A 12,905-nucleotide genomic window follows, 5' to 3' on the forward strand; every position below is an offset into this window, starting at 1 on the left:
GTAGTGCAAAACAATAAATTTTTATTTGTTCACAGTTAAACACAAGCAACTGCCTCGACATTTCAGAACATCCTAAGAAAGACAGCAAACCCTTCTGATTCCAATTCCCATTCACTGAGATTGTACCATGTTCTCTTGTAATTCATATTTATGGCATCTGATGTGGACTGTTTGACATGCTTTTAAGATCAAGGCAGGAAAGTTTAAACCTTCTGACAAGAAGTGACTTTCTTCCATTTAACTAAAAGCAGTCTGTTTAAAAAAATCAAGTTCTTTTCACTGATGAGATCCCTTTAAACTGCAAGTTACCCACATATGGTTCATCCATGATTGAGTTATAAAACTAGATTTTAGCTTAGCAAAACCTGTTCCTCTGTAATGTATTTGTGGTCCACAGGCGTTTTCTAAAGAGAGATCACTGATTCTTCTTAGTGCAAAATGCCTGGCTGCCTCTCTGATGAGCCAGAGTATGTGCTACACAGCACCACACCCTCCCGTCCAACACTGTGCAAGTGTGTGGGGTCCTGGGGTCTCCTCTGAAAGACCTCCTCTAACGGTCCCCCAGCCTCCTTCCCCCAGACCGAGGAGAACGGGGCAGCACCGCGAAGGGCAGCAAATCTCCCTGGGCTTCACGAACTCATCTCAAAGCCAAAAGTGGTTGGGGAGTTGGCGGGGGGGGGGGTGCGCTGCAGGGAACTGGGAGGGGGCTCCCGTGTAGCTGCAGCCACTCGTCTCACGTGAGCATTTACAGACTGCAGGACTGCAAGGCAACCATGGAAACACCAGCTGCCCCGAGCTCATTGGGAGTCTCAGATGAGAAAACAAGCCACACGGGCTAAGGATCTCGGGAGCAGTGTCAGGGCCAGGCCCTGACCTAAACTTGCTCTTTCACCTATGAGAAAAGCTCGAGTGCCATCGATGACTGCAGCAGTCTGGGGGAGGGGCCTGTGTCACAGAGCTCTAGATGTAGATGTAAACAGATCCATGGTCCTTCTCAGACTGGGTTAGTTTCCCAACATTCAGGGAGGGCCCTTTCAGAGCCTGCACCTTGCAGAGTGTGAGGTGTGGCCCAGGGCTCTGCACCCTGCGCTGGCTTCCAGCGGGGCAGGCCTCTCCAGTGGGGCTGGGCCAGGCACTGTGCCCAAGCTCCCCAGCCTGTCCACACTACCTCCCACTCCCTCTGTGCTCAGCGAGAAACACCAGGCGTCCCCTCCTGGTACTTCCGTCTGGCCTCCAGTTCTGACTGGCCGCAAGTGGTAGGTCCTGGTACTTGGTGGACATTTCCATCAGCTGGCCATAGCACACTCGTTTTACTGTTGGCACAGAAACATGTACCCACTTTTCTACCCCCAATGCCAGTCTGAGTTCTGTGGTCCGGCCACGGGTGCTTTCCCCACACAGCCACTGCACCCTCTCTCTGGACCATGGCTCAGTTTCCACCTTTCGTAACGAGAGCACTGCAAACAAGCTGCTGCTAATGCTGTCTGGGGGTTGGTTGCTTTTTTTGCCCAGGGCAGTTCTGGCCTCTGACTGTGGTGGGAAGGTTAGGAGGAAGCTAGTTTTTCTAATTGTCAGTGGCTTCCAGAAGCTTTGCCTGGGCTCACAAAGTACATTCTAAGAGTGGTTTGGGCCGCCGGCCCCTGACCACATCATATACAGCAAGTGTCTTTTGCAGCCCATGCCCAGCAGCCAGGCAGCACCTGCTCCTGGAAGCCACAGCAAACATAGAGAAGTCACTGGCCGCCTTAGTGACACTGTCTGAGCACTCACCTCCAAGGGCTCCTCCTAGAACCTCTGGAGCCAAGAAATGACCCCAACACCACCCTTTCGTTTCTTTCTTATATTCATCACCATATATTTCTCTAGTTCCACAGTAATGATTTTTACAGATTTAATGGCGCAGCCTTATCAGGAGCTTCTTAAAACCCCACGAAGGTTCTATCCGAGATGCATGTATTTCCTGGAGCAGCTCCAGGAGCTCATTTCCTCTATACCTTCCTACTCCTTTTCCTTCCTCCCCCACACGCCCCAGACAATACCGCTGCACTTCTTTCTAAACAGATTTCATGCTGAATGAGACACAGACCTAGGCTCCCTGCAGCCCTGCCGACCCTGGCTGGTGTCAGGAGGAGTAAGAGTTAGGCATCTCAGCCCTCACAATGCGGGATCACAGTGACTTAGGATGGAGGCCGCCCAGTCCCAACAGGACAGACCCTAGGCTTGTAAGTGTCAAGATAGGCGCTGCCTGTCCCACGAGCTGTTCTCACGCCCCTGTGCAGACCTCATTCGCCTCCGGAGTTCTGCTCCTACCTATCGCCTTTCTGTCCTCCCAACACCTGCCTGCAGCACCAGCGAGTGACGCAGTATCCAGCAGCACATGAAGTCTTGGCGGGTCTACCACTTCCAAGACCAGAGCATGCTCTACCATCGACACTGGGTCCTCTGCAACATAAAAGCCTACGTTTTCAGTAGAGCAACTTCACCATGGCTCTAAGTATCAACCTCTGCAGCTCAGTTAAATAAAACTATGGCCTCCTAAAACATAAAGAGGTGTGAGCACAAACACACTGGGCCCGCCGGGCTGGAAAGCTGGGTAGACGGCCCGCTGGGGTGGAGATGTGCCGAGCACCCAAGCAGACCGCAGAGCCTCCATGTGACCACGCTGCGTCATTCCTTCCCTGTAGTTCACAATCTGTCTTCAAAATCAATTTTTCTTTCTTACATTTTCCTTTGCTAGTTAAGGTAAAGGCTTTGCCGCAAGTGCCTGTATCTTTGTTCTGTGGCACAGATCTCTTAGATTTCAGGAGGGGAAAAGTATTTCAAACTGATTTCAATAGCTAATCTGTAACATTTCCTTCTTGTTCTGAATTTGTTCATGTTGTCCTTCTCCAATACGGAACCAGGAAGCCAGGACGTACTGGACTGTAAGCTTTCCTTTGGATGAAGCTGGATTAGAAGTGTGGCCTTGCTGGTGCTTCATGCAGACAGCCACCAGCCGTGGGGCTGAGGCAGCAGGGCCACGCCCTCCCTCAGGCTGGGTGTTGGTCAGTCACACCACAAGTCCTGTCCCCAGCAGGTCTTCACCACTATCACGGTGGTAACACAGAGTCTCCAACGGTTTGTTCCTGTTAGCCAGGGATGCTAGCCACACACTTAAAAAAAGAGAAGACTTGTCCCCTCGTGTGCAGGAAGCTTCCACAGACAGTTACGATTTCGTACCACTGGGTTCTTTTTCTTCATGGTTGAACCCTTTTCTCTGAAAGAACAGAAACAGGGCTCTTTTCTGCCAAGTTTCTCCTGGGCTGGGCTGGAATACCAGACACCAGCTCTTAGGCTTCCGGCATCTATTCAGGAGCATTTGCTGGGTTTGGATTCCCTACGACACCAGTGTCTGATTGGTGTCACCTCTAATGTCCGTGTGGGGCAGCCCAGTGGGTACAGGCAGTCGGCCTCTGCCGACTCTGTCCCGGACTCTGCTTTTGGTTGCTCTGCCATTCTTGATGTGGGACAGGGTGACATCAAGCTCCTGAGAGAGCCAGCCTTGGAAGTTATAAATGGTGTGAAAAAAGCTGCTACCTTCTGGTGACTCAGCACTGACTAACAGTAGTGAGGCAACCCCAGCCTGAAAAATGGGTCATGTAAGCTCTGAAGAAACTCTGGACCTTCATGGCCTCTCTGCTGCGGCGTCACGGAGCAGGTGACACACATGAGGTGCAGGGAACTCAAGGGAAGGCAGCCAGACCAAAGGGCTAAACCAGGGACTCAGCTAGATGACAGCGGCCAAAAGGTGCAGCTCCCCTTGCAAGAGCTCCTGGTACCCCTCCAAGTGACCTTCCTGCCACCTGGGGGCACAAGCTTGCTGCCCCCGCACCTGCCTGGGCTCAGCATGGTACCAGCATTCAAGCAAACACCAAATAAATAAGAGGTAGTGGGGGAAGGAGGGACAAGAGCTTTCCCAAAGGACGAGGAAGTGTGGCCTCCACAGTGCCAGTGCACTTGTGAAACAGCAGGTGCTCGTTCACACACAACACCCTCCAAGCGTATCAGAACCGCCAAAGGAACGGAAGAATGAATGAACCATTATTTTCTAGATCCGCTGCTGCAGATGCTGAACTTCAGGACCAAAAAACATGGGAAAGTCTCCCACAGATACTTTCGTGTAAAGACAATCAGCTCTGCAGGCTATACCCTCACTCAAGGGACAGACCGGACTTACCTGCAATGCTACCAACCGCCTGGTCTAACCGAGAACTGCCCAGCGACCTGAGCTTCAGGAAAGCAGAGTGGTGTCAGACTCCAAGGTGGAATTTGGCCTCATATTGCACAGGTTCAAAGGACGCAACCATTTTGGGGAGAAGGAAGAAAATAAAGCTACTGAGGAACACCAACTGGCCCTCGATTATTACACACTGATAGGTAAATGAGAGGTTTAGGGGCAAGGGTGAGGGGAAGGTGAAGAGGCATTTCAATGCCAGATCTGAAAACCGTTCCACATTCGGTCAGATGTCAAAAGACCTCTCTCCCACTTCCATGCGTGAATAACCACTCAAACTCTGGAGACGGGAACGCCTTGAACACGCACTCACACCTCCTGTTCTATGCCAACAAGACGCGCGTTAACACTGACTGATCTCCCCCTTAGCTGTGTTCGTGGTGAGCCTCATTGTAGTCCATGATACGAAGCTGTCCAACACTGTCCAGACTCGGGGGGGAAGGGTGTGGGCCGTCTAGGTTCAGAGAAGTCTTGGCTTCCACACCCGAGTCTTTGCCCAGCTCCGTCTTTAGGCTCTCAGAGAGACTGCAGGTGGCGGTGCCGTCCTCATCACACTGGCTCTCACTCTTGTTTCGAAACAACTCTCGGGCCCTCATGCCCAGAAAGCTTTTTGAACTGGGCAGTGAACCGACGGTTGGGATGCCAGGGCTGGGCTCACCCATGGTGGCTTCCCTCCGACTGAAGGGGCCTGCCCTCTGGCTTGGGGGTTTCTCCGGGGTGGACAGCTCGCTGCTGCTGTTGCTGCTGCCACCGCCTGCGGCTCCTCGGCCTCCACTACTCCCCCGCGTGCCGCCAGGCCTGGGGGTCTTGGTCTCACCATTGTGCCCAGATGCCTCTTCATTGTGCCCTTCCGTGGAATCCAAGCAGCCATCGTTACAACAGTCAAGCCTACAAAAAATCAGGAGGAAAAAGGAGTTGGTGACTCTGACATCCATGTGTGAAACATGTGGAATTAGACGGGTACTCACTCCCACTGAACCTGAACTCCACTGGCCTGCTCTGCTGTGTAACATCAAAGCCAAGCAAGAGGCACAGAGAGACCTCAGTTACAATGGGGAATCCTGGATGGCGATCTGTAGTGTGAATGGCAGGCCGTACAACACAAGCCAGAAGTGGAGGTGGGAGGACCACTGGATACCGAGAGGAAAGGAGAGTCAGGGTAGTTCTCTGAAAGAGCACGCTAAGGCCCTGACAGGCCGCAACTGCCACTTCCAATGTCATGCCACACACTCCCAGCTCTGCTACTAGCAGCTTCATCATCGGGCCAGGTACAGCTCCTGGCCCTTACCTTTCTTCTGCGGCTTCTGCTGCTTCTGCTTTTTCCTCTTGGAGCTTTTGCAGGAGGCCGTCTTTCTCCAACTTGCTGTACAAGTCTAAGATCTCCAACTCAAACACTTGAGTGATCCTTTTCTGAGCCTCATACCTGCTCTCCGCTGCCTGCAGCTGTCCTCTGAAAGACACAGAGCCACCCAGAAGATGGGAAGCCCCACTTAGTGGAGCCCCTCACTGCCCAAACCTTTCCTGTGAAAGTTACCTTGCCTGGGCCTTGACATCCTCCAAGTACTTCTTCTGTTCCAGAAGAAGGTGGTCTTTTTTAGCCAGATGAGATTCCAGTTCCAAAATCCGTTTCTGGGAGGTATCAAGCCTCTGATTCTGCTGGAGAACGTGGCTTCTGTTTTTTTCTAGTTCTTTCCGATAAGCAGCTTTCATCATTTCCACTTCCTAAGAGATTGCAGTTAGTACTTACAGAAAACGAACACACATATCCACTTTGAAAAGATGTCCTAAGCTTTAAGAGGGCACATTAGTATCCCAGCAGTAGAAATACAAGCAAGTACAACTTTCTGGAGAGTAACCTGGTTAGGTATTAACCTAGAAACTTCCCTGAAGGTTAACCCGAAGGAAATAACCTGAACAGTGAGTAGACACTTTGTACAAAAATAACCCTCAGTGTATTTGCAAGAGCCATGTAATGGCTGACACATTGTGTCAACTTGAGAACTGAAAAGTTTAGAAGCTTAACTAAGTGACGGGTGTGGTCAGGGTTCTCCATTTGTAAACATCCTGAACCTGTGCAAGGGGAGGGCAGGGAGATAGTGTGAGTGCTACATCCACCTGAGGGGGAGTAGCCTGCATACAATATAAGGAAGAAAAAGGCTTGCTTCACCTCTCCTTTTGCTATTGTTGCTTTTGCTGTCTTTTGCCACCTTGAAATGTTGCCCCTGTGCCATGCCACCCTGCCTTGGAGCCAGCTGATTACAGACTGAAACTTGTACAAACTGTGAGCTAAATAAACTTTTCCTTCCTTAATTCTGGGTGTGGGGTGTTTTGTCTTAGCAATCAGAGAAGAGTAACAAAGACAAGCTAAGAACTGGAAACACCTTGTCAGGGAAACAATTATATGAAGTACATTTTATATCTGTAAGCTGTTAGAAAGGAGATGGCACTGGTAAAAGTTACAAAAGCAGACTACATAACACTCAACCATGCAAACACATTCCAACATACCTAGTGATATGCGCCCATGTTCACAGATACAATAGTGGCACTGTGGGTTATTTGCTACTTTATTTTTCCTGCTCTCCTAACAGCAGCTGAGGCAGAGCTAGAGAAGGCAACAGGAATGGAGCAGATCTGCAGAAGCAGCGTGTGCAGGCTGGATCCCCTTATGAGATCTGTCAATCACGCCCAGGTGGACGGCCTCCCTGCAGCTTGAAACTCAGGACAGGTGTACACTAATGTGCAGAAAATGGGTGGATAGGGTAATTTTCTAACAAGTGTTACATATGCGTGATTTCTACGGTAAAATGTATATAACATAAAATTCATAGCCATATGTTTGCTGTTTTAAAAAGGTAGCAAACCACAAAGTGCAAGGCGGTGAACTTTCATGAAGGCTCCTGGCCTTAAAACTGACCACTAAACACAAGTTTCAAGGGTACAGACTGCAACGGATTGAAGCTCCGGCCACCGTGAGACTGTGTGGCCATTCCGGCCGTGTTAAGCAGCGCCGACATCAGCACAGGTGAGGACAACATGTCTGACGTGGGTCACAAGCAACAGCAGGCAGCCCTCCACATGCATGGTGTTAGCCAACTACAGATGAAAAATGGTCAAAAGTAAACAGTCTCTACTGATTCACAGACTTTCTCGTCACTCTTCTTCAACGATACAGCATGACAGCTATTTCCTAGCACATTCAGTAGCTATTAAGTAATCTAGACATGATCAAAGTGCACAGGATATGTGTGGGTCATAATAAGCAAGTACTATGCCATTCTACGTAAGGGACACAGTGGAGCTGTGGGATTTATTTGTTTCTTTATGTGTTTTCTTTATGTGTTTCTTTTATGGCTAGTCATCCAAGGAACTGCATCAGGAAGGTCCATGAGTTCACAATAACCTCACCAGCCAACTGGCCATCCTGCCTGATTCTCAGACACCTACCCCTCCTCTGCTGGCCTGAACAAGACCAACCCTAGCACAGGCACCGCAGCAAAGCCTAGCTGGCTTCAGGTGAAGATGGATACTAATGAGCACATAACTCAATCCTGGCCAACGAGAGACATGTAAAGTATGTAGAGGATTCTGGGAAAGGCCTCCCTGCTGAGCGAGACCCAGAAGAGACGCTCTCCTCTTCAAGACACCAGGTATCCGCCCAGAACAGTTTATCTCGGGCGCTACCTAACAGCATGGAAACAGCTGGCCTGGAGACAAAGCTGACAGGATGGGCAGGGCGGTACAGAAGAGTCGAAGAGTTTGGCTCCCTGGTACTGTCCCCAAATGCCAACCTGAACAACCTGGAACTCGCCTGCCTCGGGACTTCCTGTCAAGTGAAACAGTAAAATTCCTTATTGTGAGCCATTTTGGCTTGTGTTCTTCACGTGGCCTACAAGTGAAGGCACCCTAATACGAGCCAGCAGCCCCACCCTTGTTTTATTATGAAACAGGTCCCAAAGTGGGCAGGTGGCTGCTCAGGGTCCCAAAGCATCCAAGGATGCCCAACAGCAGCCCACAGGAGCCTTCCCATCTCTGCTTCTCCTGGGAAGCGTCAGCAGCATCCCACACAAGCTCTTTCAGAGGTCTCCTGGGTCTGCTTCCCATCTTCCTTCACCCAAAGCAACTCTACCTTCACAATGACTGCCAGTGTCTACGAAGTTGCACATGTTAGATCCCTCTAGGAGACGTCTGAGAGCCAAGTCCAAAAAAGGTATTTTTTGGTGTCTACATGTCCAAAAGACACTTTACAAAGCATAAGCCGAAGAAATCCTGGAGAGAGGGCTGTGTGTGATGAAGAAGCTGTGACAGAAAGCATCTAAGCATTTCCTACTGAAATTCTAGTCCAAACTTGTTCTCCAACATTACCCGAGGCTATTTATAAAGTGACTGGAACTTCTGTCCTGACACCACCGGTGAAGCACTAATTAACGTAAGATCATCCTGTTGCCAGGACTGAACGACCATCAGCAGAAATTAGATTCAAAATTTTCAGAAAATGATACATACACAGTACAGACCAAGACATAACCACGGTCCTGAGCAGAATGTTTCTCTTTCTACAGGAAGAGAGAGAAACATCATCCCTCAACAATCCCACCAGGTGTTTATTTACATCTGACTCTGTTTCAGAGCCACCTGGCAAGGGGATACACACTCTCACAACAGTTGGACAGTGCCTATGCAGGCCCAGGGAGAGGAGTGCTGGACACGGCCCCATCTCTGAGGAACAACTCACAAAAGCTGGTCTATGTGACCCACTACCTGGGTCTGTAACTTGTCCTCCGAAGTGCCACATACCTTGGTAGTGTCTGAGTGCTTGTTCTGCAGTTGCTCCAAATACAGCTCGTTGACCTCCCCAAGCACCAACAGCTGCCTGTTCAAGAACTCCATCTGCTGCTGGACTGACTCACTGTTGGAGAGCTGACCGAAATACACAGACTGTGAAAAGTCTGACTCCACAAAACTAGAGATGAGCGTTAGACAGGAAACCGCCAGGACCACAGGAGGGCAACACTAGGGCAGAATAAGCAACTCTCATGGTTTCCAACCGCCCCCATTGTAGTTGGTAGGGAGGATGGCACCCAAAGCACAACAGAAATGGGCAGAAATGGGCTTCAAAACTGCTGTGCAAAGGGGAAGCGGCACAAATGGACCACGTCAAGGTGACCACCACAGGACACCTATAGCAGATGGACAGGTACAAGGCTACCACGGCAGGGACGTCAGGTCCATGATGAAGCCCCAGAGAAACTCACCTGTTGCTGAGTAAATGGTACACAGCAGGTTCACTCAATACCAAAAGAGAGGCTCACAGCTCAAAAACCTTAGCACACTTTCACTTTTATGCACACAAAGTACTGAGAAAGGGCTCCATGGGATATGCATGGCCTGCGGCCCACCCCCGTGCTGGGGTGCAGTCTACACACTAGAGCATATTCTGCACCATCCTGGCCCCTAGCCACGAATTGCCGGTAGCACCAAAAACATCTGACACTGCCAAATGTCTTCTGAGGACGAGGTGGGCAGGCTTTCTCCCTGCTGGGACCCGACCCCCGGCTCCAGTGATATGCCGTCCCATCCGAGGGACAGTGAGGGTAGCGGCCCCTCCCTGCTCACCTTCTGAGAGACCTGACTGAGCAGCAGCTCCGTGTGGCACACCTTGTTGTTGGCCTTCTTCAGCTCCACCCGAAGCTCCGCAATCATGTTCCTGCAGTCTTCCAGCTTTGTCTGCACAAACAGATGTGGTCATGAAGCGAGGGCAGCACCGCCAGCCCGCCCGGCCTCCAGCCCACGCCGAACTGGGAGTGCCCAGCTCCTCAACTACTCTCCCATTCTGGGTCACCAGCATTTGACTTGTCTTAAAAAGTAAGCTGCAGTAGATTTCTAAGTCACTTACTATTTAATTAGAAAAAAAGAAAAAGACCTTAGTTCCCAATCTGCACGCTGAAGAGCCCTGGGACTATAAGCAAATGCACAGGGACGCTGTGGAGATGGTTTATGTTTTTGAGGGATACACAGTGACATCTATGGGACATAATGTGAACTGCTAATTAGCTAGAGGCAGCTGACGGCCCAGCTCTAGATCATGCCTTGTGCCTGGATGAAGCCTTATCTCTGCAAAGCTGAGCTTTGGGTGGCTGCTGTGTACAAAAGGACCATGAGAAACCAGCACGAAACAGGAAATGAGGGTGTCACTGTCCACTCTGACTTCAAGGCTGAGATTTGTGTCGTGGTGCCACCAAGTACTCATGGCTTTAGTAACTGCAGCTACTAGAAATTTTTTAAAAATTTAAGTGTGTATATATATATATATATATATATATATGTTATTTTCAAACAGCTATTAAACTGTACTAACAGTCACTGAATTTAGACCTCCCTCCTGAGTGGGATTGTCACGGGTTTCTTCGGGTTCCACAGTGAATGCATATAAGACAGCTATGAACTAAGACAGCTGGGGAATTTCTGCCCTCAGTGAGAGGTAGGTGCCTGAAATCTATCTGCTGTGATCTCAGAGAGTGAAGTGTTCGTCTTAGGTGAGCTGACCAAGGGACAACATTTAAGAAGCAGTCCTGCCACCCTGCGGTGGCTCACAGGCCTTCTCTGCTGGCGGGGCCTGGCCTGCCGTCTGTACCTGTAACTCCTGGCTCTGATTGTAGAACTCCTCTCGGTCATGCTGCAGCTGTCTGATCTGGCTGTGGAGATGGGTCACCATGGTGTCACGCTGCTCCTGCAGCTGACTGTACCTGGCTTGTTCTTTCTGTAGACTCATCTTCCATATCTGTATGTCTTTTTCTTGTAACTTCAGCTGATCTTTCTAACAGAGACCAGAGATGCCATTATTGTAGCCGCCCTTCGACATGGGCAGTGAGCCATAAACCTGCTCCACAGTTACCTGCTACCTAGAACTGCAACTACAGCCCCAGAGGCTGACATCTTACGACTGTCTTACTGGGCTTTCGGTCAAGGTTTGCCCAATTTCATAGTAGCAAATGGACTGAAACTGTGTAAAGAGCTTTTCTCAGGGATCAAGTTGTTTCCTATGCTTTTAGAAGTCTCAATCACCACCACTAGAGTAAGATTTCTAATACAGGGTCCTGATAAAGTTCACTAAAACACTGAACATTTACTGGACACTTGTACCATGCAAGGGACAGAGAAGTACTTACTGGTGTCATTTCTTTTAAGTGTCAGAACTTAAAAAGTAGGTGCTACTATCATGATTTCTCAGTCCTGCTATTACAATTGTTCACTTTATAGAACTGGTAACAAGGTTTCAAGAGGCCAAATTTTTTCTCTAAGATAACTGGTAAAGCTACTACTCTGACTTCCAATCTCATTGGCTTTATTCCTGCAGTACGGTACAGACTTCAATTCTATGACATGAAATAGCTTTAGGGGAACTGGTTGTACATCTGAGGAAATAAAATTACCTTTCAATCCTTTCGTCATCAGAGCCAATTACAAGCAAACAAACAGAAAAAGTCCCTTGTCCCCACGGCTTCTGGGAGCTTCTAGGGAATTCTGTGGTCCAGCCATCTGCAGCTATACCTCAGGCTAAGTGGCCTGGCCCAGCCACCCCAGCAAGCAGGGCTGGAACCGAGAACTCTGACCTCACTTGGCAGCTGTTCTTTACAAGCTTCCGTGCTGACACAAAGCAAAACGAACACCAAGGCCAGTGTGCCCATGTCCTCACCATAGCGGCATTGTGCTCCTCCAGAGCCGCGGCCCTGATCACCTTGCGGAGGAGCCGCCTGTTCCGAAGAGCATGCTGCTGCCTCTTAAAGCGCTCATACAGTAACTGGTTGTGCAGTAAAAGCAACTGGTCTCGGAGGGTGCGGATCTCATCCGAGGGAGGAGAGCCTGATTTGAAAGCAGAGGGAGATGGCAAAAATGTCTTTTACCCGTGGCTCCACGAAGCCCCCTCCTGTAATGGTCTAAGGAACACAGTTCTTTCAGACACAAACCACTCTGCAGGTGACCACCTGGGTCCCAGCAGCAGCCACTGTTCGGAGGGAGGAGACGTGTACCAGCTGCCTCCATTTAAAGGGCCAGTGAGGAGGGCACTCTGACAGCCATTCTCCCTCCCCACAAACCTGATCCCACGCACACCCTATTCCCTGGCTCTCCTCTGGCTGCTCCCAAACTGCTACATTCTTCCCCAGGGAGCTTCTCAGTACACTCACAGAACTTGGGTCTTTTCTAGGGGGGCCTGGCACGAAGGCTGCACTTCTATTCCAAACATGTGGTACTTTGCATGTTTCAAAAATAGGAAATGCTGACTTCGCAACACTCGAGATCCCCTTGCCAACCAGATAAGCTGGCTGGAGGCAGGCCAAGGGAGATGTTTCCCACAGGGCACCTCCTTCAAGGAGAGAAAAGGACAAGCACGCAGGAACCTCTGGGGCTGGATGTGGTGCCAAAGTAACAACTTTACCTCCAAAGTGGGTCCAGTCGACAGACTTGCTGGGTAAGGACAACCTAGAAGTAAAGTTTCGGACAATGAAGTTATTGATCTGATCTAGAAAAAACTCATCTGGACGTTTAACTGCAGCAAGGTTAGGTCACTTACTTGTGCTTGGAATCCGCAAGGGTCTAAGAAAATGTGAAACTCCGAGAGCACATGGAATTG

The 12,905-nt window shown here is 49.9% G+C and overlaps 1 protein-coding gene across 8 annotated transcripts in view; it reads right to left on the minus strand.

The window, feature by feature from the left end:
* Tsc1 (tuberous sclerosis 1) overlaps positions 1 to 12,905 on the minus strand; it is a 47,956-nt gene continuing 35,051 nt past the window's right edge. For all 8 annotated transcript variants that reach the window (XM_013506601.1, XM_005408396.2, XM_013506600.1 and 5 more), the window contains 8 exons: positions 12,711 to 12,754; positions 11,970 to 12,136; positions 10,908 to 11,090; positions 9,890 to 10,000; positions 9,071 to 9,193; positions 5,808 to 5,995; positions 5,562 to 5,723; positions 1 to 5,161 (listed from right to left, as the gene is read on the minus strand). In XM_013506601.1, the coding sequence (XP_013362055.1) occupies positions 4,639 to 5,161; positions 5,562 to 5,723; positions 5,808 to 5,995; positions 9,071 to 9,193; positions 9,890 to 10,000; positions 10,908 to 11,090; positions 11,970 to 12,136; positions 12,711 to 12,754 (1,501 nt within the window). In that variant the 3' untranslated portion in view covers positions 1 to 4,638. The remainder of the gene's footprint in view (positions 5,162 to 5,561; positions 5,724 to 5,807; positions 5,996 to 9,070; positions 9,194 to 9,889; positions 10,001 to 10,907; positions 11,091 to 11,969; positions 12,137 to 12,710; positions 12,755 to 12,905) is intronic.

The sequence above is a fragment of the Chinchilla lanigera genome, unplaced genomic scaffold, assembly GCF_000276665.1.
Source record: "Chinchilla lanigera isolate Chin_1 unplaced genomic scaffold, ChiLan1.0 scaffold00112, whole genome shotgun sequence".
Taxonomy (NCBI): domain Eukaryota; kingdom Metazoa; phylum Chordata; class Mammalia; order Rodentia; family Chinchillidae; genus Chinchilla; species Chinchilla lanigera.